The 26119-nt window shown below is 50.4% G+C and overlaps 1 protein-coding gene across 1 annotated transcript; it reads right to left on the reverse strand.

Moving 5' to 3' along the window:
• Positions 1-6619: 6619 nt before the first annotated feature.
• On the reverse strand, positions 6620-13083 carry ND-18 (NADH:ubiquinone oxidoreductase subunit 18). The gene is made up of 4 exons (XM_037224723.1): positions 12872-13083; positions 9452-9590; positions 8705-8841; positions 6620-6903 (listed from the first exon to the last, which is right to left on the reverse strand). The coding sequence occupies exons 1-4, from the start codon at positions 12952-12954 to the stop codon at positions 6726-6728; spliced, it is 537 nt and encodes a 178-aa protein (XP_037080618.1). The 5' UTR covers positions 12955-13083; the 3' UTR covers positions 6620-6725.
• Between the last annotated feature and the right edge of the window lie 13036 nt (positions 13084-26119).

Genomic DNA, 26119 nt, shown 5'->3' on the forward strand with positions numbered 1-26119 from the left:
GTCGCCGCACACGCGCGCGCGAGCCGGTGTGCGTGTCACGAATGTCAGACATGTTCCAGTGATGAACGATTGGTGGGACTGTGCTGCCCTCTGTGGGCACTGGATTCGGCTGGCGTCACGTGCCCAGTTTGTTTCTTTCAGCGCCCTGCCGTGCAGTTGCTTTTCTTGTGATCCTCCTGGAATGTTCCACGTCATCCCAGATCTGTCAGAAACTTCCGTGCGTACATTGGTTTTCTCACGTTGAATCCCGTCCTGGCCTGCGGCTTCATGCCCAATAGGCGTTGCTGCTGTACAACCCACCTCTGACTGGCGCCACAACCGGGCTGGTTGACCCTTAGCTGAACCTCTGTGACAGCCATCCCGGCTGCTCGTGTGACAGCCATCCGCGCTCTGCCGTTTGGACGACTTCGAGAGACCGTGTTGTTAGGAATTCCCTGCGAACTAGCCTCTTAAGGGTATTATCTGGCCTGCAGGGTTCTGTTGACAGCCTGCCTGAGTTTCACATGGTAGTTATGGGGTGTCCTTTCCGAGGTCAATGTGAAATCGTGGCCGGGAAAATCCCTGCCATCTCTGGTTCTCTCGCACTCGCGCGTTTTCTCGAGTCCAGCGCCAGTTCTGTGTGCGTGTGGACGTGACTAACGCGAGCTGGAGGAGGGCATGTCTGGGCCCGGCAGCCGGCCGCGCCCGCTGGCGGTCGGGGCCGCGTCCCGACTGCGCCAGCTGGCGCTCCGCTCCCCAGACCGCCACCATCCGTCGCCGTGTGCCTGTGAATGTCGTGCCGGTGTGATGTGGTCTCATCGTTCATATTGGCAGCTGCCGCCCCCACATTGTTGTCCTCCACTGTGATAGACCCGCATCGGACGCGGCCGCCGTGCCCACCGGCCGCGCGCGCGGCCCGAGTCGGGCCGCTCTGGGCCGGCGGCGTCGGGCACCACCTCCACGCCGGCGCCGCCCCCGCGCGCGCGCGCCGGGCCGCCCGTACAACTGGTGACATGTATCCGCGATACGGTCACGCGATGCGATGACAACGAAGCTATCCGGCATTAGATCCTCGTTTCTGATTGCGCCAGGTTTAACGCAAAGGATCCCAGACGAAGTGATCAGACTGGTAAGTTATGACATGTCGGCAATATCGAAAATACATCACCTAAGGCAGCCCGTGTCTGCGTCGCGGCCGTCGAGTGAGGTGCGGGAAGCGGGCCGTGGTTGGCAGCCCCGAACCTCTGCCGCCCGGCGAGACCGCCGGCATGTGTCGGGCGGGGAGACCGATGACGCCGTGCAGTGAGAGGATGCCGATCAGCACAGGCGTCTGACGGAGACACGGCCGCGGGGAATCTGAACTCCCCAGGTGGTTTAGTCCTTTCCTTACTTCGCATGGTATAGATTGTCTCGACTCTGTACCGGGCTGGGAAGACTAAGGCACTGTGCTAGATTCCGAGTTACATCGGCATTACGGGAAATGAGCTGGCTGCCGCTGCCGCACAGCGCGTTTCTCTTCGCTCCAGTTGAAGGGCGTTCCTAATTCCCGCTACAGACCTATACTCGGCCATCTCTGCTTCTTGTGCGCGGAGAATGGTGGAGCACATGGGATGCGACGGGTGCCGGCAAACTGAAAAGCCTTGACTCTGGTATCCAGAAATGATAGTCATCCTATCGAAAGTCTAGACGGGAGAAAGTCATCTTGTGCCGCTTGCGGATTGGCCATGCTTATGCCAAACATTAACTTCCGTGCTGCGACGAACTATCTCGGTGTCGCCACTGTTAACGCCATGCTGACAATGGAACATGCGCTCGTATGCTGACACATACCAAGCGTCAAACGCCTGAGGTACGTTGACCGGGCTGCGCCGTCTCTGGCGCTCTCCGATTTACTGTGTGACAACTCACTACACATCGGACATATCTTAAAATTTGCATCGCACACAAAGTTCTGCCCTTCATATACACCTTCCTAAGGAGTTCATACTGGTGGTAGGCAGCTTTTAAACTGCTGAAGAGTTCGATAAATAATTTGTTACGGACGCTGCAAGACCGTGCAGTCGCTGCACCCCTAGCCCAAACAACCAGCCGGCATGATGGCGCAGTGAGCTCAGTGTCCCCGCGCCGGCGCCTGGACCTGAGGCCCCGTACCTCCGGTGCCGACACCGCCAGGGGCACCAACGCCGTCGACCTGCCACCTGGCGGCCGTCCGGACAAACAGCTGAGCGGTCCGCGCCGGATCGTGCCAGTATGTAACGCCGGCGCCAGCACGGCGGTGGTAAAGGTCAGCCTCGCGACATGAAACCGCGGCGTCCGCCCAATGGACGTGACGCGCCGGCGAATAACAGCCCGTAACGCCAGGCGTGCGGATACACTCCTGAGTTCCCTCGACTCGAGCGCGCGTCACTCCGAGACACACAGCAGCACGGAGAGCCGATGATGGTTCCGTGGACAATACGCTTTCAGAGGACGACGGAAATTCGTTTGCGCTAAAAAAAAATCCCGAGCTAACCATGCACTGGTGGATTCGCAATTCTTCCCCTGCGGCTGCATTGAGTACGGTGCTGCCGCCTGGTGTCGCAACAGCCGTCAGGCGATTTCGTGGAGCATCAGTGGCGAGGTATCGATGCAGACGGGAAGACGGGACATTTTCCGGGATGCTACCCTCCCCAGTGGCACTATCATCTAACCCAATCTTCGGCCAGCAGTTCCTCCGGTCGTCGTTTGGCGTTATTCAGACTGGGAACTTTCGACGCGCCCCGGCGCCGACTAACGTTATTCAGACTGGGAACGTTCGACGCGTCCCGGCGCCGACTAGCGTTGTTCAGAGTGGGAACGTCCGACCGTCCCGGCGCCGCCCAACGTTATTCAGACTGGGAACGTTCGACCATCCCGGCGCCGACTGACGCTATTCAGACTGGCATCGTTCGACCATCCCGGCGCCGACTAACGTTATTCAGACCGGGAACGTTCGACCGTCCCGGAGCCGACTAGCGTTATTCGGACTGGGAACGTTCGACCGTCCCGGCGCCGACTAACGTTATTCAGACTGGGAACGTTCGACCGTCCCGGCGCCGATTAACGTTATTCAGACTGGGAACGTTCGACCATCCCGGCGCCGATTAACGTTGTTCAGACTGGCAACGTTCAATCGTCCCGGCGCCGACTAACGTTATTCAGACTGGGAACGTTCGACGCGTCCCGGCGCCGACTAGCGTTGTTCAGAGTGGGAACGTCCGACCGTCCCGGCGCCGCCCAACGTTATTCAGACTGGGAACGTTCGACCATCCCGGCGCCGACTGACGCTATTCAGACTGGCATCGTTCGACCATCCCGGCGCCGACTAACGTTATTCAGACCGGGAACGTTCGACCGTCCCGGAGCCGACTAGCGTTATTCGGACTGGGAACGTTCGACCGTCCCGGCGCCGACTAACGTTATTCAGACTGGGAACGTTCGACCGTCCCGGCGCCGATTAACGTTATTCAGACTGGGAACGTTCGACCATCCCGGCGCCGATTAACGTTGTTCAGACTGGCAACGTTCAATCGTCCCGGCGCCGACTAACGTTATTCAGACTGGGAACGTTCGACCGTCCCGGCGCCGACTAGCGTTATTCAGACTGGGAACGTTCGACCGTCCCGGCGCCGACTAACGTTATTCAGACTGAGAACGTTCGACCGTCCCGGCGCCGCAGCCTCCGGCGACCAATGGCCTCAAAGCCGCAGAGTGGTGGTAAGTGAACAGGTGCGCTGACCGCTGCACTTCAGAGAATACAGCAAGCTACTAGTGGTGGGGAAGTGGGGCGGGGGGGGGGGGGCTGTAAAGAAACTGTCCCAGGACGACGAGCTGTGCGTTGCAATGTAACATGCTCTGCATGCGCGTAGGACAAATGGGTTCTGACGATTGTACTATCAGGCAACCATGGGAGATTATGTATCTTCCTTATCAGCTGTGGGCTAAGCATCTCAGGTGAGACTCAAGCCTCCTCCCCTACTTTGGGAGGCAGGTGGGACAAATCCGAGAGACACGCGGCTTGCAGTTTTAAAAAAAATAAATTTGGTCCGAATCCTTTGAATGGGTGGATTTCTGGGATCAGCGCTCACGCAAAGCAGTGCTTGTGTGAGCCCTGACCCCCACCATCCGATCGCGCAGTTCCAGGCAACGGCAGAATTTAGTGGCGAAAGCTTTACGTGCCGCAATGCCCGGCACGGTCCGTCCTGCCCTCTGACGTCAACTGACCTTGAACGCGACCGCTGCCACCGGCCGCAGGCCATACCTGCCAAGGGCAAATAGCGAGCGCCCTAAAGCGACTCGAACCCATCCCGCCACGGATGGGTCGGTCGGAATGCAGGCGCTCTAACCAACTGAGCCACCGGGACGGACGGACGGACAGTTTAGGGGTAGGTTAGATCACTTTCCCACCTAAGCCCTCTCCAACTTGCTAAGCCATACCCCTGCATCTGAATGCGTGTTATGAATTGTGCGCCAAACGAAACACAATGATGCAATTTTTTGTCAACGTCCGTGGGTACACGCCGCGTACGTTTTCATGGTCGGAAAAACTTATCAGACCGCTCTCAGGCTGCCTGGCAGTACCTCCCAGCGGAGAAGGCGGGGGCGGGGGGGGGGGGGGGGGGGGGCGATTCCCGTACGACATGACTGGCTTGTCGGTGTGGCGGGGACATACAAAAGCAAGAATTGAGCTTGGGCCACGTGAGAACGCACGGTTCTGAACCTCTGTTCATTGTCGCAGATACTTACGCGAAACGTAAAGCCGCATGTGTCTGACGGAAGACAGGTAGCCCACACATCGGAGCGCAGTTTTGTAGAAAAGGCCGTTGAGCTAAGCAGAACAGCTAAGTCTGTCTCGAGGAACATGTCCGGGAACGTGGCACGATAACCTTGTCAAGCTGCTGCAAGTCCGGCAGCACGTCCAGCAGGCTCCAATGTTCTTTCAAGATGAGGAGTGGACGATTACCAGTTTAGTCAAGCATCCCACGTGCGCCGCCAAGGAACACACCCCTCTCCTATCGCACCTGCTCATAGCATGTATTATGGAGGCATTCGGGGACATATGCCGCCCCATCGCTTACGTGTTCGTGGCCGATTCACGCTGAGCACGGCACCGACCGGCCCCGAGGGGGCAGGCCTCCACAGACCGCAGACCGACCCAGAAGGCAGCAGGTCTCCAGACCGCAGACCGACCCCCGAGGGCAGCAGGTCTCCAGACCGTAGACCGACCCCCCGAGGGCAGCAGGTCTCCACAGACTGCAGACCGACCCCCCAAGTGCAGCAGGTCTCCAGACCGCAGACCGACCCCCGAGGGCAGCAGGTCTCCAGACCGTAGACCGACCCCCCAGGGCAGCAGGTCTCCACAGACTGCAGACCGACCCCCGCAGGCAGCAGGCCTCCAGACCGCAGACCGACCCCCGAGGGCAGCAGGTCTCCACAGACTGCAGACCGACCCCCGCAGGCAGCAGGTCTCCAGACCGTAGACCGACCCCCGAGGGCAGCAGGTCTCCAGACCGTAGACCGACCCCCCCAGGGCAGCAGGTCTCCACAGACTGCAGACCGACCCCCCGAGGGCAGCAGGTCTCCAGACCGTAGACCGACCCCCCAGGGCAGCAGGTCTCCACAGACTGCAGACCGACCCCCGCAGGCAGCAGGCCTCCAGACCGCAGACCGACCCCCCGAGGGCAGCAGGTCTCCACAGACTGCAGACCGACCCCCCAAGTGCAGCAGGTCTCCAGACCGCAGACCGACCCCCGAGGGCAGCAGGTCTCCAGACCGCAGACCGACCCAGAAGGCAGCAGGTCCTCACAGACTGCAGACCGACCCCCGAGGGCAGCAGGTCTCCACAGACTGCAGACCGACCCCCGCAGGCAGCAGGTCTCCAGACCGTAGACCGACCCCCGAGGGCAGCAGGTCTCCAGACCGTAGACCGACCCCCCCAGGGCAGCAGGTCTCCAGACCGCAGACCGACCCCCGAGGGCAGCAGGTCTCCACAGACTGCAGACCGACCCCCGCAGGCAGCAGGTCTCCAGACCGCAGACCGACCCCCCGAGGGCAGCAGGTCTCCACAGACTGCAGACCGACCCCCGCAGGCAGCAGGTCTCCAGACCGCAGACCGACCCCCGAGGGCAGCAGGTCTCCACAGACTGCAGACCGACCCCCGCAGGCAGCAGGTCTCCAGACCGTAGACCGACCCCCGAGGGCAGCAGGTCTCCAGACCGTAGACCGACCCCCCCAGGGCAGCAGGTCTCCACAGACTGCAGACCGACCCCCAGGGCAGCAGGTCTCCAGACTGCAGACCGACCCCCGCAGGCAGCAGGTCCTCACAGACTGCAGACCGACCCTCGAGGGCAGCAGACCTCCATAGACTGCAGACTGACCCCCCAAGTGCAGCAGGTCTCCACAGACGACGGTTCTCGTGCTCTGCATTAGAACTTGTGGCGGGCCTCTTTCCAGTACGAGACGTTTCTGGACAATGAATCGAATCCAATACAAGTAACGAAGCTTCAGATCCCCATGCAGTCAAACATGGTTTGACGGCGTCGGCGCAGCACTTCGGCCCATCCCGGCTCGTCGGCCTACCCACCTGTTCACGAGCTGCGTTCCTGGAGTCCGGAAAACACCGTTCTCATCACGGACAAGGCAGGCGCCTTAGTCATCATATATTGAACACATACTATGTACAGACAGCATTGCCCGCAACGCGTCACACATCCGCTACGTAGGCACGCTCACTTGGTGGACGTCCTGGTGTTCCTGTTCCAGGAGAAGTTGGCGCCGTACGACTTGACCCTGGGCTTGACAGGCGTCTTTACGTCCACCGCCCAGTCCCAGCCGTTCTTCTCGCAGAAGGCGATAGCCTCCTCTTTGGTGGCGAAGTCCACCTGCATGTTGGATAGCGGGTCCGCGCTGCAGGAGAAGCAGCCCGTCAAGAGAACACCAGCCATTGCCAATTCCCTCGCACCCCAATTGGGTTCTAATTACAGCGCAACCTTCAATCCTCAGTAGGTTCACTGCAAATTCAAGCATCATCACCATCATCATCATCATCACAGAGGCAGATGTGATTTGCTTGCTCTTTTATCTGATCAGGGGTGCTAAGTCCATCCAGCAGAGCAACAACATTGAGCGGACATGCAGACGTGCGGCCCCGCGAGAGGGGGCTAGATCGCCCATACAAGACCACCCAGTGAAAGTTGTAGACCACGTATTCGGCAAAAATGCATATGATGTTTGCATGATCAGTGATCCATTGTAACATGGGTGCCAGGAGCCTTCAAAGTGCTGGAGTCTCAATGCTATTTCCATGGCTCCATGGTCGCCGGCGCCGGTCAAGCCCTGAGTGCCTGTGATGCATGGGGACTCAGGGACGGTCACTGGATATCCTGGAAAGGCCAGGGACATGTGACGGAAGGGAGGCCGCGGAAGCCAAAGGGCCACATGACTTCTCCAGACTGTCTGGAGATGGCCAGATGGTGCCTGGCAGCTGATATCTTTAAATTAATGGTGGCAACGAGGCAGTCACCACGTAAAAAGACGATCATTCAACCCATGGAGCGGTTCAATACCGAGCACAGCCGCGGAGCAGTCAGAGTTCAGGGGTAGCCGACCGACTTCTGAGTTTTCACCTTTCCTCATCCCTCCAGCTTACACGGCAGAACGCATGTGTATTCGAGTTGCTTGCAATATACTTAATGGAAACGCAGATGTGTTCTTAATCAAATTAATGATCAGCCCTGACTGGCCCACGTCTCTTTGTGCTTCAAACACCGCATTAGTAGAGCGACTGTTGTGCGGCTGCATACCCAAGGAGTGCCGCAACGCTGATCTCCGTTTTTTTTCCCAATTCCGCACTTCTCCACTACGTGAAATCATTGCGATACTTTAGTGAACTCAGTTCATTTCGCACAATATTTCGCTGCAGCCGCATTGCAGCTTGTGGTATGTGCTACAACTCGTTGCACATTGTGCGCTAATTATGTACATTATGTATGAAGCACGTGAGCAGCTTAGTGCTGTAGGTGGACGGGCAACAGTGAGAGCCTCATGTAGTATGAAAATGTCAGTTGCTCCCAAGGTTTTATTCAAATACATCCATGCTGAGTGTAGGTGAGAAGTCTGCTGCAAATTACGCTACACTTTTCGGAAAGTGTACGCTGTTCACGCCCGGGCACGCATCTTCAAAAAGACAACATACTGTTTTGGGACCCCGTGGGAATGTAGGATCTCCAGGAGCCTTGGTAGCCTGTTTAGGATAGAAACTATGGGTGACCCAACCTCCCCAGCGGATTGTGATAATACCGTACTATTTTGGCCGTCTTCAGTGATCAGTGCGCAGGACCAGTGACCAGTATTAGCCGCCTCGGCAGTGCTGGAAACCTGGCTTGCCCACATATACTACATCTCCATGACATTCTGGATTTTTTCAGGGCACGTGTCTGTTTTGAGATGCTTTAAAGAAGCGTTTTGAGATACGTTTTAATCTCTTCCAATTTCCATAAAATCAGATTGCTGTCATAAACTTTTGGGAGTTATTTAGAGAAATTTCGGCCTTATCGAACTCTTGAGAGATGTGCAACTCCCGCAGTTAACCCAACCCCCTCCCCATTCATCACTCATCAACTAATCACCACTAGTGCAAGATAAGCAGGCGCTTTTCTTCCATATGCTTGTTGATGCATACACAAACGCAACACAAGCATGGCCTTACGTGGAAGCCCAGCCCATCAGAGGGTTCTCCCATCGCTCCTGCGTATCGAAATCCAGCACCCAACGCCGTAGGTTGTCCGTGCCCGACTGCATGGCGTTCTTGGCCGGCTGATACACCCGCACCCGGCGCGTCTGGATCTGCAGCAGCCAGAGGTGGCGTCAGCGTCAGAGGCGGCGAGGCGGCCCGGCAACCATCACGGACATTCGCTCGTAGACAGTCGCTCGCAATTCGCGCAAAACACAAGAAAAATAACAATGCTAACACAAGCCATTCTTGCTAGACCTCCACAAAAATATGGCTGGCAAAGCTTGAACATTTGGTGAGCATGTTTCATGATGCTGTTTTATGATGCTGTATGATGTTTATATAATGAACACAGCAATGCATCACTGATGCCATATGTTGAATGCTAAGCAGACTTATTGCATGCCTAAATTTAGGCACATTTGTAAATATTGTCAGCTACTCAACTTGAAATGGAAGAATTACATTTTGGAATCATTCCCCCAAATATTTTCATTGAGGATGAAACAGTGCATCTACCGCATCTGACATGTCGTATGATCCAAGCTGCACCTGTGGTTTTGGCCTGCCATGGAAAACCTCTCTGCTATAAATACAAAAGCCCAACAGCGGGAGCCCGTCCCGCGTCTGTGCATCCGGCCGGCCGGCCCGAGCTGAGCCGACACGTGACAGCAGACGGTGCACGCCAGGGTGGCCGGCTGGCCGACTGGAGCGGGGCCGCACCTCTTCGGCCGGGTGACCGCTGATGGCGCTCAGATCCTCAGCGCCCTCCACAGTGATCAAGCCGGGCACAGCTGGCGCCGGCTCGCCCTTGGCCGGCAGGTCCGAGGCCAGCCGACCGCATCCCACCGACAGACACCGGCTGCGCACGACAGGCTGACATGGTCAGAGCAGACACTCATCAAACATATTGTGTTCTGCCCCAACAGGTGATGGCTGGAGGCTGTTAAATTAGGGGTGAGCTTGGATGGGATCATTGCAGAGAGAGGACCACAAGGAAACATCCACAACAACAAACCTGATGTGAGAACACAAGGAACAACAATTTCCAACAAACCAAAATCAGTTCTACAAATCAGGGTGCCTTGCTTGTGGTATAATTTCTCCAATTTGGCAACAAAACACGAACCCATACAGGCACCCACAAACCTTTAAAGCACCAAATCCATGGGCTTAGCACCTGCAGTTCAAGTGCCACCAATTGGCTATGCCTCTCAAGGGAGTGTTTCACATTTGTATGGATTGTTTAACTGAGATTTTTTCATTCCATTTTCCATTAATTCCACATTTCATTCCATTCACAAGATTTTTAGGGGGAGTGCTTCATATTCATACGGAATTTTGAGCTGAGGTAGTCATTTTCAAGATAATTTAGTGCAATTGACAGCATGCCCTTTTTAAGACACAAAACACCAATTTCTGAGCTTGGTGCCTGCAAACTTGCATAAACAAATTTGTGCACACCATCCCAAGGCTATCCAGGCATGCATGATGGTATAGAAACATCACATGTATCCTGCCACCTGACTGGCCACATGGTGTTCAAGGTCAAGCACAATATGATCATCAGATTACTCCAGTCTGATATACCTCAGCACTATTTCAGGCATCTACTGACATCATCTGCACAAATGACATGCACAGGGGAACCACAAGCCTCAAGCTGCACATAGGTAATGCAATAATTTTTCCTTATCTTGAGTGGGTAAAACATGCAATAGGAAATAGGCAGCAGTTCTTAGCAGACTGAAGTATTACCTAACAAAATATAAAGGACACAGAAGCTGACTATAACATGTTAGGAAAAGAGATACTCTACAATTGCAGCAATGTGATTCAAACTTCACATTCTGGACACCACATTCTACCAAACTTAAATGTGTGGGGACACTGAGCAGACACAAAAAAAACACATCAAAACAGATATCTGCAGAAAGCACAATACTTGGTCTTAAACTCATTCACGCACTCATTACATGAAGGCATCAGGCACATTCTGCATGTTCTGCATGCAACAAGCACACCCACAAATAACAGATAAAGTACTGCACTCTGCATGAAAGAAAGGCATATGATTCCATGCAGGATAATGCCCAACTAGCATCACATATCCATGAAGTTGGTCAGGGTGTACTTTCCTACCTAACGTTAGAAAAAATCATTGTACACCATTTGTCGTGTTTAAGGCAGGACATATCGTAAATAATCTCAAAACAGGTAGAATCATGCTCCTACCTTCAAATTTCAATAACTTCGATGGCGGGCCCCCGAGCGCCGCGCGCACCGCACCGCCTGGACTCCCCAGCGCCGTTTCTGCGCTGCCGTTGCGTAAATACAGTATTTCTGCTTACCAAGAACTCTAAAAATGTACGGGACCAAAGTAAACCATTCGTCGTGTTTAAGGCAGGACATATCGTAAATAATCACAAAACAGGTAGATTCATAATCTTACCTTCAATTTTTTATAATTACGATGGCGAGCTCCCGAGCGCCGCACACACACAGCACCCGCGACACCGGCGCCATTACTGCGCGGGTCACAACATTACTGTGCATCAAGCAGCATCAAAAACCATAAAAATGTACCGGGCCAAGGTAACAAGAATCCATGAAATTTGATCCTCGACGCCAACGGGACCATGGGTTGCAGGGGGGTTGGGTGGGGAATGTAAAGCAAAATGAGAACATGACAGCTAAATAAAAGCTCACTTTATGGCACCTATATATGGCATGGAACATGGACGCCAATGGGATGCTGGGTTGAAGGGGATATAGGGTGGGGAGGTTAGGTTAGGTTAGGTTAGGTTAGGTTAGGTTAGGTTAGGTTAGGTTAGGTTAGGTTAGGTTAGCTTAGCTTGGCTTAGCTAAGCCACTTAGGGTTAGGTTAGGTTAGGTTAGGTTAGGTTAGGTTAGGTTAGGTTAGGTTAGGTTAGGTTAGGTTAGGTTTGGTTAGGTTAGGCTAGTTTAGGATATGTTCTGGACTATTCTGGCCTGTGTGTTTCATAAATGTACCTAAACTCGAAAGAAACGATTTCGGTTGCTTTATTATTGTTACCTTGGTCCCGTACATGTTTAATGGTTCTTGATAGGCAGAAATATTGTGCTTTCGCAACAACGCAGAAACGGCGCCTGGGAGTCGAGGCGGTGTGATGCGGTGCGTGCGGCGCTCGGGAACTCGCTATCGTATTTATTAAAATTCCAGGGTAGGAGCATGATTCTTTCTGTTTTGAAATTATTTACGATATGTTCCGCCTTAAACACGACAAATAGTTTACCTTGGTCCTGTACATTTTGTAGAGTTCTTAGCAAGCAGAAATATTGTATTTACGCAACGGCAACGCAGAAACGGCGCTGGGGAGTCCAGGCGGTGCGGTGCGCGTGGGCGCTCGGGAGCCCGCCATCAAAGTTATTGAAATTTGAAGGTAGGTGCATGATTCTACCTGTTTTGAGATTATTTACGATTTGTGCCGCCTTAAACACGACGAATGGTGTGCAATGATTTTTTCTAATGTTAGGTAGGAAAGTACACCTACCCCATGAAGTTTAACAAAAATATCATAGAACCATGGTTCAGTTCAGTTTCTGACCAATATCTTTAAACATGGAGGGTTATTTTAACCAAAAATAGTGTTTGAAAAATGCCTCGAGTGCTATGCCTAAACCACTTGTTTCACAGGCATCAGAAAAATAAGGTCCCAAAAAGCGGGAGTGACACAGTCTGTTTTGAAGTCAACTCTTTGCATGCATCACCATATGGGCAATGTTCAGCATTCTTAGAAAGTGGGGTGCCATGGAGGCCAGACTGTGCTGATCCTATATCTATGATCACAATGTTGACACATTGTGTATCACATACAGATGGATACAATGGATATGGTAACTGCACATAACCACGCATAACAGATTTTTCATATACTGTTCTCAGCCAACTAAAAATGGCAATGTTTTGTGCTCCATGAAAACAATATGAGAACAGTTAAAACATTTAAATCTATCATTTAAATAAAATAAGCAGTCACAAAAGTATGTGAACTCAGTAGCAGCGATATTAAGAATGTCCAAAAAACATAAAAATCATCAGATCCACTGTGACTGGAACCCACACGACCAATCCTAAACACGAATTGTCAGATCTGAACTCACAGGGTTTTATGTAGACATGGAGCCGATTGCCTACACGCGTTCCGAGAGGCAGACTGCAAGGATTTCAGTAACAAAGTAGCCATAGATCAATATAAGCCAAACGTTCGGGGAAATAGCTAGATCGGGACCTGGCAGAAATCCCGCAAGCCCAAATCCAAGGTCTAATATCTGTACGATGTAGAACCATACGACTCAACCTTTAGGGACCATACAAAATATCTGGCACTATGACACCTAGCGGCCTATCTTTATTGGTATTTCTAATGTTTATAGATAGCAAAGAATCTTGAAAAAAATCACGCATTCATAATAAAATTCTTTAAAAATTTCTTTTATTCCGTAATAAAAACGAATATTTCTATGTATTATTTTGAAACAAGTCTGCTACCTATTAACTAATCACCAAAAAGAATTATGGTCACCAAAAATAGGCACTTCTCTCAAGTTGGATGAACCACAGCCAAAATTTAAAAGCCACCATGGATGGGATTATCAAAACCCATACAGACATTTTTGCCAGCAGTTTAACAAGTCTATTCGCCGTAAAGCCTAATTAAGCCATCAAATACACGAGGGAAATGTTCAGAATGAACACAATCTATCAGATCGGTGAGTGCCACCAAATTTGTGAAACAAATCACCAAAATATAGCAGAAAATAAAGAATGTTCGCTCGAATCTAGTATACTTCGCCTAACAGCAAAAACGACCCCATATTAGACCAAGCGGGCATTAGCTTGCCAATGTTTTGGGACGCATATGTCACTATTTACATTGGAGCTGCGTTCCGAAAGCAAGTCGCTGACTTGCATTGGGTTTCACACATACACGTACAGGGGCGCAGCCGCGGTGGGGTGGGGGTGGGTAACAGGTGACCATTCCACCGCCAGGCTCTGAGTGGCTTCCGGAACCCTCGTTACAGACTATCGAGGGCCCGATTGGAGTGCCCGAAAGGCTGGCTGGAGGACGATCGTTGAGTGAAGGCCAAGCTCCCCAATGTCACCCAAAGGGATTCGTTGATTCTGTCGGGATCCCCGGGACGGGACGATGGTGGGTCCCAGACCACCAGTGCTGAGCCGCCGGCCCTGAGTCGGCATGGACTCGGGGAGCCCATTTACGAAGCAGGGACGAGGCCGGTGTCCGCAATTGTTACTGAAGGCAGCTTGAAGGAGCTTATTGCTTTGGAGCCTCGACAGAACGAAGGGCAAATCAATGCAAACAAGAAATACCCAAGATACAATATAGAAAGCCCAGGAATGTTCATTCCCCAAGTAGGTTAACAGATGGAGCCATCGACAACAGCGTAGGACCCTCCACTAAATTCAGAAATACCCAATGCCCAGTGTGGAGAGCCCCGAAAGATGGAGCATACCCGAGCACTGCTATTAGATAGCCCCGACAAGAGCGTGGGGACCTACATTCAAATGTCAGATCCTAATGTGTAGGGCCCCCGAAAGTCCAGTGTGCACGAGGAGGTGAACAGTTGGGGCCGTGACAAGCGCGTAGGGCCTTACATTTAATTAGGAAGTGCCCAAGACACGATGTGAAAGACTCCGAACGATGGAGTGTGCCCCAGAAGGCTAACAGATGGGGTGCTCGACAAGAGTACTCGACACTCGCCCTTACGTGCCTAACCCCACGCGGTGCTACCAATGCCAGCGGTTTGGCCACACCAAGGTCCACTGTCGTAACCGCCCAACATGTGGTAAATGTGCGTCATTCGAGCACACGAACGAAGTTTGCACCTCTGCTGAACCCCACTGCGTCAACTGTGGCAAGGACCCAGTCCCACACACGACGTACGACCGAGCATGCCCGGCCTAAGTGAAATAAAAGTAGATTATATCGATTAAAACCTCTAAAAACGTCTCTTTTCGTGAAGCTCGTGAACTTTACAACGACGGCCACCCAAAAATTTCGTATGCGTCCGAAGTAAAAACTTCGTTGCCACAAAGTAATACCACTTCAGTTCGTGGGACTTCTGAGGTCGTTTGGCCTGTCGGTTGTTCCCTCGGTCCGAACGTCCGACTCCCAGCCGGCACTACAAGCTCTCTCTCCGCCGATCGAGCAATCGGTAGATGCCGCTCTGCTGGCCTCGTCGGTGCGCGCCGGCTCACCAACGGGTGACGGTTGGACGACGGCTCGGCGCGATCAGTCATCGCACCGCCGGTCGTGCCTTCGTCTGCGACTCAGTCGGTCCCTTCGCTACAGATACCTCTTGCCAGTGCCTGTGAGCGTGTGGCAGAGACACTGGAGCGCCAGGAAGCTGACAAGCGCGCCCGCAAGACCAAGCGAGCGCGCTTGGCCGAACTGGAGCGCACTAAGGCGGCAAGCCGTCTGTCCGGGGCAGACAAAGAGCACGTCCCCCGAAACAGCACTCCATCGCCACGGAAGCCGGCGGAAGCTCCCACTGGTCCCTCGAACCCCGGTAGAGGCCCACCGATGGGCCCTCCCCCGCCTACACCTCGGACTGGGTACGCTGGCGTAAAACGTGCCCCAGCCGGCCCCCATTCTCCATCTGACGGAGGGAGCCCAAGGATTCGTTCTAGGGTGGGGCACGGCCCCCCGGAGTTAAGCCGTAGCTCGCGGTCTGAGGCGTCTGGGCATACAACTGGCGCAGCCAAGTTCTTTTAAGCCGAGACTTGTTTTAGTTTTTCACTTCTTACCTCTTTTTCAATGCGTCCTTTTACAGGCGTTTTTACAGTGGGACTGTAGAGGAGTAAGAGCGAACGCCCTTGATCTCGGGGCTGTCGTCAGCAGGGTCTCTTCTGCAGCCGTGGCGCTGCAAGAGACCAAGCTTGACGTCGTTGCTCACGGTGGTGTCCTGCTTGCAGTTCATCATGGCGTGCCAGCGAGGAGGTTAAGCTTGCGGTCCACACCTCAGGCTGTGGCCGTGCGGTTTTATTTCAATCACCGCCACATCACTGTTTGTTCACTTGACCTTCCACCAGACATCACTTTCCCGTTGGTGTATCTTAGATGTTTTCTGTCTGAACTGCCTCCACCACTTCTTCTTCCAGGCGATTTCAATGCGCATCACACCGCTTGGGGGTGTGACGTCACCAATGCTCGTGGGAGGCTGTGTGAGAATTTTATCTACGGTGCTTCGTTATGCATTTTAAACACATTATGCATCTTAAACACATTATGCATTTTAAACTCTTACCTATTTTACAATGCCATCCGGTCAGACGTCAGCGCTGTACTTAAGCCTCTCCAGTCCCCAGCTCGTCCAGCACCTCGAGTTGAGTGTCGGGGATGACCTAATGGGAAGCGACCACTTTCCAGTGTGGGTTCGGTTTAAGAGAGGTGGAGCGGTGGCTGTTAGGCCACAACGCTGGAATTTTTTTAAAAAAGCGGACTGGTGCAAATTTGAGACTCGGCTTGAAGAATCGTTTGTAACTGCGCCTGAGAGGACGGCACCCTCTATTCAGGATTTTACTCACAGACTTCTAGAGTGTACCAGCAGTTGTGTCCCACGCACGTCCGGCGCTCCCCGACGTACTCCTGTTCCGTGGTGGACGGAGGAGTGTCGGAGCGCCATCCAGGCGCGTAAACGTGCGTTTCGGGCTTTTGACGCCAGGAGCAGTGTAGAAAACTTGATAGCCTTTAAGAAGGCAAGAGCTTTTGCTCGGCCCACTGTAAGGGAGGCGAAGCGTAGCTTCCTGGCATGCTTACGTAAGGACGCTGAACCGGTTCACGCTAACATCACAGCTTTGGTCTCGGATTAAGCGCATATCGGGGCAGTTCTCATCCAAGGCTCTTCCGGTACTATGTGTGAACGGACAGGTCGTGACGCGCCCGTTGGATGTTGCGAACGAGATTGCTAGAGCGGTGGTTCACGGTAGCGAAGGTGGAAACACTAGCCCACAGTTTGTGCGGCATCGAACGCAATGTGAGCAATCGGCAGTGGATTTTTCGACCAGTGGGCTACATTCCTATACTGATCCCTTCACCCTGGTGGAGCCATGGAAGCCATTTATCAGCTTCACACGCGAACCGACGACCACGTGACAGGCGGCGAGGTTAAAGGGTATCAGGTTGCGCTGTCGGCAGTACTGAACCGTCGAAAGCAACGCGAACATCAATCCAACCGCTCGTTCGCTACCGCGGGCATCCCTTCGACCTTGACCTTAGACGGCCTGTGAGCAAGTAACAGATAGCTTTTGCTCACGTGTCTGATGCCCATTATTGCGGCTAAGCTCTCCCACTTTGCGTTTAGATGGCTCAAATATGACGGAAATAAAAAGACCAAAGTAGACATACAGACCAAGCTTTCACCTCTCAATTGCACAGCACGTGACCTTGCCTCTAGGCCTGGTTCGATGGGCGTAACAGTGAGTACCTTCCTATGTAGCATGTTTGATCAGGGCGCAATGATCTCACACCATGGGATACGCTTCTTTATGAAATGCGCTGTCGGAGCGGTCAGGTATTCCAAAGTAACATTTTAAGGAGTTAACCTTAACCTGTGACCTTCTTACATACTGGAACTTAAGTTTACTGTGTGGTCTGAGATCACGCACTATAACGCTGTTGATCGTAATCCGAATTTTCTAATTCGGCTCAGCTGTTCTTGAGATAAGCATGGGGTCAGGTCTGTCCCCTCCGGCCAATGCTGCGCCGCTGAGGAGCCGGCCAATGGCGGGTTAAGCTACACGATTGCAACACTTATGTCGGTAATAACCAGCAAAGGAAGAAGCCACGTCAAAAGGTGTTAATTATGTTTTACAAAATGTGATTTATATATGAAGCTTGCACAGTTTGCTCAACATTGATTGGGAGACAATTGACCTCCACTCCTTTTGGATATCGCGCTCACGGACGCCAGATCTGAACGACTGGACGATAACATTTTTCCTGGTCTTGAACGCCGCCTGGCCTAAGGTTGGCATGGTTTGAATGACGCTGCTATCGCGTTATGCGTGCCTGAATGACCTCGAAAAAGTTTGCACGAAGCAGTATACTTTGCGGACACGTGTAGCTTTGCGGACACGTGTAGCTCAGAAACTACCGGGTTTTGGGTCTAACACACGCTCGGGTCGGGAGGCCAAAATGACCCCCCAAAGGTTTTTCGGAATGGTTTTCGAAGGGCGCGGCGTAGTCACGCCAAATTTTTCATAGCTGACAGTTGAATAGAGGATAGTCGGGCATAAAAAATTAATTGTATCTTGTAAGGTCGCTGATCTATGGCACGTCAAAGTCAGGCCATGGTTTCAGTGAAGACAATTTCTCAGGAATCGTTCAAGCTCATCCAACGACAGAGTGTGAGACGAAGTCATACATCTTTGAGACACTTTCTTAGGCCACACGACAATTAAATAAACAAACTACATTGACCGAAGATCAGGTGTAAAGGTCAGTCCAAGGTTAAAACCAACCTATTTCATCCCTCTAGGACTTGTTGTATGGGATAGTTTCTGGTGCACATGTAAAATTCATTAATAACAGGAACCGCACTATGCCCCTTCCATGGACTTCTTAAAGGTCAGTATAGGTCACTGACCTTAAATGACCCAGGTGAACATTTCGTTTTTAGGAACACACTGCCTAGCATAACCTTTGTCGCTTACTCAAATCCAAAACTCAAAAAAGTATTGCATGATTTTGGTCACCATGACCTTCAAAAGTTTAAGCAAGGTCACTGACTTTAATTGAGGATGTGACCTTTCGCTTAGAGCAGCTATCTAGGTCCAAGGGGCCGTTTGGAGACCAACCTGGAATTTTGACCTTGTTTGACGTTATTTGACGCGAAGGCCATAGTCTAGGAACCTCAAACCTTGACCCAAGTGAGGTCACGTATACGTCAACACACTCTGTGAATTTGGAGTGCGTAGCTCTCTTAGTCCCGAGACCTCAGGGAGAGGGGTCCAATTGAGCTCCCGCTCCACCCGAGGAAAGGGTATCCAACCGGCCACCCGGGTGCGTATAAAGAATGCCAGAGCTGTAAAATGCACCCAGTGATCTTCAAAATAGCTTTTTCAGTTCAAAAACACATACTAAACGTGAAACGCTTTATTTCATATTTCTGCTATTTAAAAACCTGCTACTGTTCAACTTTAAAAAAGATCGTTTGTCAACCAATGTATGCGTCATCTCAGCAGCAACACAGCGGCTGACAGTACGTTGTAAGCACGTCAGGCCCAAAATCACGTGACAGGTAGTCCATTTTTGCGTAAAGGAAACCAAAAAGCTGGCCAACAAGGAGTGGTCTCTTGTCAGCGCCTTCGGCTCACACGTAGGGACCCGAGTTTGAGTCCCGGTTGCGCTTTGGCCCTTGAGCGCTATAAGCGCTCTAGCGCTTTCGGCCCCCGCGTGAGGGCCCGAGTTTAAATCCCAGCTGAGCCATGGCCTCTGGGCCCTCTACGACAACTGTAATCGCTGACGTTCCATAAAGGTGGCGTGTCAGGAGGCCCACGCCCAAGAGACCTACGCTCGTAGGCAGGAGCGACACTTTCTAATATGGGTTGGGGGCTCAGCCGAAAAGGCTGGCTAAACCTACCTGCAAAGCCTGATCTCTTCCCGGATTTCGGCCGTTTGAGTTCGTGTTCTCAATGTGAAGGCTAAAAGACCCGTTTTAATATTTCGCGGATTCAAAAAGAAATCTTGAGGAGGAATGACTTTCTATCTCAAGTTAATATGAGGTCCATTTCTCGTGAAAAGCTTAGAATGGGCGCAACTCACAGATAAAGTCTTAGCAGTTCTTAAAATGAATCAGGATCACAATCGCTGTCGCGGAGCATGTGTACAACTATCACAGACACGATTACGCCATACTTTTAAAAGCTTCCGCATGTTGCAGTCAATGGTTCTTTATCTCAATCCAGGCGTTAACATTTGAAAAACTGCCCAAACATTTGCATACTGGCTAAGCACATGAAGTAGCTAGGATGACAAACAAACACAGTAGGTGCCTACATGATCCTATTTGATAAAGAATGAACATAATACTAATAGTGATGATGTATTTAAGTACCTGCTGCCTACTACGCCGATAGTGAATTTATGATGGACTGTCCTGTGGTAAGCTCAGTAGTACCATCTCTTGCGCATGTACATTGGAGAGGTGCTCAGAGGGGGCATTCAGCGGAGGTCAAGAGTCCGGTGTTGAGGGGGCTCAGGTCCGCCCCCTCCGCCCCCCCCCCCGTGTGCCGTTGCGGCCTTTGCGTTTGCCGTGTACGTGTGTGCATGTGTGTGTGTGTGTGTGTGTGTGTGTGTGTGTGTTGTGGGTGTGTGTTGTGTGTGTGTGGGGATGTGGTTTGTGTGTGTGTGTGTGGGGTGTGTGTGTGTGTGTGGTGTGTGTGTTGGTGTGTGTGGTGTGTGTGTGTGTGTGTGTGTGTGTGTGTGTGTGTGTGTGTGTGTGTGTGTGTGTGTGTGTGTGTGTGTGTGTGTGTGTGGGTGGTGTGTGTGTGTGTGTGTGGTGTGTGTGTGTGTGTGTGTGTGTGTGTGTGTGTGTGGTGTGTGTGTGTGTGTGTGTGTGTGTGTGTGTGTGTGTGTGTGTGTGTGTGTGATTTACCCTAGAAGGGATGCTTTCATATTCAGTTGGTGCAGGGAGGTCTTCAGCCCTGTCACCGGCTTGAGTTCCACCCTCCCCCGCACATCCAGGTTTGAAAATGAGCGGGCAAAATTTGTGGAGAGTTTGGGGTAAGACAGCAGTATTAATCTTATTTCTCGGAGAAAAAAAAAAACAGGAGAATGGAGATATAGTTGGGTTGATATTTCGACAACATGCCTTTATCGAAACAATAGCAGAAGGCATGTACTTCTGCTATTGTTTCGATAGACATGTTGCCGAAACATCAACCCAACTGTTCCTCCGTTCTCCTGTTTTTCTTTTATGTGTGCTGTGGAATGAGGCTAATACAACTGTCTTATCTTTGTAAATAATGTTCCTCGCTAATGCACTGAACAACTTACGTTCCTTCTGCTACTGTTTCGATAGCGGCATGTTGCCAAAATAACAACCCAACCATATCTCCATTCTCCTGGCATTCCCTGCTTTCTTCTCCGAGGAATAAGGCTAATACTTCTGTTTTATCTATGTGAGTAATGTTCCTCGCTAATGCACTGAACAATTTACAACATTTGAGAATTTGGGGTGTTGGCGTAATTGGATTCATGCTTCGTCATTTCTTACTGATCAGTCCCACCTCATTTTACAAACCGCCGACAACCCTCCATCCATATATGTAAAACCAGATGCTAAGCATCTGTAGCTTAAGAGAGAAAATTGAACTATTAATGCGCTAAAATGGGGCTGCGTTGTTTTTCTTTCCATATTTGAAGGTAAGAAAGGTTCAAATTTTAAATCTATCTTGTTTACACTTTACAACACTGCATTTTTAGATTGCTCCCGTGCATTCTTGCACAAAGCAGATCTCACCACAGAGAAAAGACCTCCACGGCTCTGACACGATAGGATATTTTCCAATGCCTGATTTACGACCGCATCCGTCTCACGCAATCCCCGGGGAACGAGCGTCACAAACAACACCTGATCCTCCCGGTCTTCAGGATGGCGAACTTTCGACATTCGTCTAGATCGACGCAATAGACGGGAGCTTGACCGAGTTGTTTGCCCTGCGCGACCAATTCCCCCCCCATCTCCACCCAGCTGTGGTGGTGCCGCTGTCCGATTCTTGTTCGCTCACCAGCTGCCACTGAACCAGTGCCACCCATTGCTTGTTTGGGGCAGCAATCGCTGCTTTGGTGCTTTCATCTTCACGCGCTTGTTGGGTCCGTGAAATACGTTGGCCAATCGCATGCATTCTATCCGGATAGTGCACTTTAGGCTGTTCGACAAACAATATATTGTTGAACACTGATATAGCCCATTTACGCGATGCGAACTGGGTTAGGGGCATGTTTGGCCGAATCTATAACGGCGCAAATGATCGTTTGCACAAAAATCACGGCTGCGCCTGTATGCATGTCTGTGCAATTCATGCTCACGGGTGGAAAGTGCCACAAAAAGTTAGTTATGCAAAACTGAAGAATCACCTATCTTCCAGTAGCAAAATGTTCGACTTATGTCAACTTTAATAAAAGTTTTGGGGCAATCGCCACCGCACCTATCATACCGTAGTGTCAATAAATGTTCATGCGCCCGATTGCCCTCCTACGTTGTATCGATATGGCTGATATGGTAGCCCCAAGGCAACTCAATACTAAGTACCGTGCTCCGGACCATTTAAACACCGGGCAGTGGGTACCGAGTGCAGGAACGAAATATAATTTTGGTTCTAGGACCAAGCATAGTTTTCTCCACTTTATAACGCAGCTAAGTTGGTCCCCCGAAATTTCAACGAAATCAAATTTGTACGCAACATAGACTTTTTTAATTTAACAACAACAAAAAACTGGCGGTAATGCCATGGGACAATCATCGATCTGGCGGCGACCTGGCGGCAGGAGCTATTGGGAAATTCTTTTGTGAACAACAATGCAAAGGCGACGGCGGACCTCAGCCACTTCGCAAGCGCGGTGACCGTAAAATGGACTCCGAGATACCACAGATCCTGCCCGGTGGACCGAACAACAATCAGAGTGCCTCAACTGTCGAAAAATCGCGAAAGCAGAGAGGTCCAAGTGGCCAAAGGTCACTGTCAACAGTGAGGTGATTGGAAGTTGTGTTGATGAGATGGCTTTGGAAATCAGAACCAGAAAAGTTATTGGTAAATTTGCATGTAGGTGGTATTGCTCTGTTGCGCCAAGGAGGGGGGGGGGGGGCATTGTAGAGTCCTGTTTCCCACCTCAGGTTTATTGCCCGACAGCTCGTCACAAATACGCACACCTATACGCTGACACGCATGCGGAGATAACCAATGCCGTTAGCTTTCATTGTCTCCATATTTCTATTGTGAAATACATTTTGCATCTCGATTGGCAATATCTTGTCTATGTAGGTGTCAAAGATCTCACATGTCAGCTGACCTTCTCTAAATATTCGGAGGGCATTGAAGTGTTTGGCAAGCAACACAACCAAGCTCACGTTTGTCATTTGCTCAACATTCCAAATATTGCATGATCTCCCGTTATTCTCACTTGGTGCTCATCTGGCAGTTGTCCAATCCTTCTAAGAAACAAGCGATCGCAAAATATCTTAGCATCATGACAAGCACCAAAGCAATGACCTAGTATATCCACATCACTGTATTGGTTGTAGACATGGCCTATAACTGCGCGTCTTGCAAACAAATAACTTTGATTTCGGTAATGTCTGTGCGTTATCCAACATTGCAATATTTACAATTTAGGACTCTGAGATAAATCTGCGATAAATCGCCGACGACGTATCTTTAAAAGGTAAAGTATGGCATTCTGCCAAAGACAAAACTTCTCTTTTAGAGCTTTTATGGACAACAACTTTTTCGAATAGACTACTATTGCGATAGCATTAGTAGCAAAAGTAAGGTCCTTACATTTGCCGACGATCTAAAAATAGGTAAGGGTGTCAAAAGATGTAGACTAGGCGAAACTTAACGTAAATAAGCTAGTAAACTGAGCTTCTTTGTGACAGACTCCATTTCATTATGATAAGTGTAAGATGATGCATTTGGGTAGCTCCAATAGTGTGAGCATAAGCTAGAAAGTGGGAAGCCGAGAGTTGGAAGAAAATGACTTAGCCTTGTAATTTCCAGGGATCTAAAGGTCGAAAAGAAATGCTGGACTGCTAGGAGCAAGGTTTCACATACAGATACTTATTGACAGGAATGTCCATTTTAGGAGTGTGGATGTTATCAAAACGTTGTACTTAGTTTACATCAGACCACAGCTTCAGCAGCTGTGTGCAGGCTTGGTATCTATGTTTTCAAAAAGATATAGATATGCTGGAGAGAGTACATAGAAAAGCAGCAAGGATGATGAATGGGATTGGCAACTTAAAATACAAGGAAAGGCTTTGGACCTTTTATTTGTATTCACTGAAATAACGCAGACTTAAACGGGATCCGATGAAGGTGTTCAAGATCATGAAAGGGTTAGACAATGTAGATGAACCACGGCCACTGAGAATTAGGCCGAGACTTAGAGGAAACCCGCTTCAAGTAGCAAAAGGTAGGAGCAAAACTATAAGAGGCAGGTGTCATTTAGTTAAAATTAGTGAATCAATAGAATGGATGGACAAACAAAGTTGTAGGAAACCCCCGTTTAGCGCCATTTATAAATCGTTCGGACATGTTCCATTGGCCTAAGGATCTCATTTATAACTAAATTCAGGCGGGTCCGATAGTAAGATTAATGTCAAGGATGGGTGCGAAACCTAGCGTAGGCCATCCTTGATGAGCCCTTGTGGCTGTTTGTTGGCCTGATGTCTTTTATGTCTTCATGTCTGCATGACAGCCTGTCAGATAGCACGTTCAATGTGGTCTGTGCAAACTGCCCGAGGCTTCCTCTCGAAAACCGGTTCTGGGATTTCCCGTTTCAACAGTTGGCTCCAGCGCTTACAGCAACCCTATAAACAGATCTTGATGCAGTTGAAAATAAGATGGTTTTGTTTTCAAAATTTGTCGTTACATATGGTGGAATATCACAGCTGTCAACCGAGCGATATCATCTATATGTGCTCTATACCACATATGGTCATTTTGCGATCTAAACGCTAAATTACGTGATCCCGTGACGTCATCGGTTGTCCGTAATTAGTTTGGAAGCTGCGTCACGAGGTGAGCAAGAATCGTCCGACTGGACAAAGCCTGTTGACGACAGTGGAATAAGTGAACCTATGGCCGCTGAAGGGATGACAGAACCCTGCTACAAATATGACAAAACTAAGGTGCATGCAAGGCATTCAAACATGCAACAAAAATTCCTCGTGCTCCTCTTCTCTAAAAAAAAACTTGTCACACTTTCTTATGAAGTCACCGATTTCAAATACCAAATTCCCTCTACTTTTAGTGCATCGGTGTTGGCGGCGTCCTCATTCGCGGAGCATTTTGAGCTCTCACAAATAAAATCGTCAAACTGTTTCATGTAGTTATCACATTTCTCGTCATTTTAATCTTCCTATATATATATATATATATATATATATATATATATATATATATACCTATATATATATATACCTATATATATACCTATATATATATACTTATATATATATATATACATATCCATCTATACCTGTATATATACATATATGTCCATACATATCTATACATATACGCATATAGTATCAAACAAAGATCTGGAGTTTATGACATTACAATGCACACACGGATTTAAAGTCTGAATTTCAAGCCTGTACGGCTTTAGACAAGCCGTTCTTTTTATTGCCCCGGCAGCCTAAAGTTATAGCCGGGGCTGGGGAAACTTACTTCTGGTTTAAGACCAGGCAAAAAGCTGTGTTATCCGGCACAAAGCAAGGGACAGAGGTAGGCTACGTTACGGTAAACCGGCTAATGCTGTCCGGTATCAATGCAAGAAAACGCGCTCGATACTACGTTAAACCGGCTAATTTCGTCCGGTAACAAATGCAAAGTAAAACACGCGACACACACACACATTCATTGTATTCAGCCTATACAACAATACGTTTAGATGACGGACGACCACCTCATCGCAGCAAAGGTTTCCCCGCGCGACAAACGGCGGGCCCCCGGCTCGGCGGTCAAGTCTGTCAGCGACCTGAACCGGGTCGCTCCCCCTCACTGAATGGGGGGAGCGGACCGGTGCGAGCTTGTCGTTTTGTTAGTGTAATCCGGGAAAAGTCCTAACTACAAAAAACCGGATTCCTAAACCTATGGGGCAAAACCAGCACGTTTATACCGAATTGTGCTTTGAAAAAAACCCTTGCAAATGAGGAAAACCAGCACGTTTTGGCCGAATTGTGCGTGGTCAAAACCACACGGCATTAAGGAAAACCTGCTCGTTGGTAATTGAGCTGGTGAAAACCTCGCAACATTTACATTGTTATATGTAATTATCTAATTTGGTTTTGTGTAGGTATTCGAAGAGGAGTGCCAAGATTTCCGGATGTGTGTCGCCCAGTACGGTAGGCAGCGTCAATGGGAGTCTGTGTTTGTTTGTGTACTGCACGAGTTTTTCACGGCAGCGCCTGTAGACTGGGCACGCCAGCATGAAATTTGCTATCATGTATGGTGTGTGGCAGTGGTGACAGAGTGGTGGTGGGTTGCGTTCAAAGATGTATGCGTGAGTTAGTTTTGTGTGTCCTATTCGCAGCCTAACGAGAAGGATCTTAAGGCGGGTGTTCTGGTTGCCTGAGCTCCAGGGTGAGAGTGTTGGCTTG

Source organism: Pollicipes pollicipes, unplaced genomic scaffold (assembly GCF_011947565.3).
Source record: "Pollicipes pollicipes isolate AB1234 unplaced genomic scaffold, Ppol_2.1 Scaffold_4881;HRSCAF=5763_pilon_pilon_pilon, whole genome shotgun sequence".
Taxonomy (NCBI): Eukaryota; Metazoa; Arthropoda; class Thecostraca; order Pollicipedomorpha; family Pollicipedidae; genus Pollicipes; species Pollicipes pollicipes.

Bases quoted from the DNA above. Each gene is read 5' to 3' on its own strand.
- ND-18 (XM_037224723.1), bottom strand. From the start codon at position 12,954: ATGGCTACTTTGTTACTGAAATCCTTGCAGTCTGCCTCTCGGAACGCG. The intron at 9,591-12,871 runs GTGAGTTCAGAT...TGTCGTGCGCAG, and splicing joins CCATGTCTACATAAAACCCT to CCGGTGTCTGTCGGTGGGAT. The intron at 8,842-9,451 runs GTGCGGCCCCGC...TGGCTGCTGCAG, and splicing joins GCGGTCACCCGGCCGAAGAG to ATCCAGACGCGCCGGGTGCG.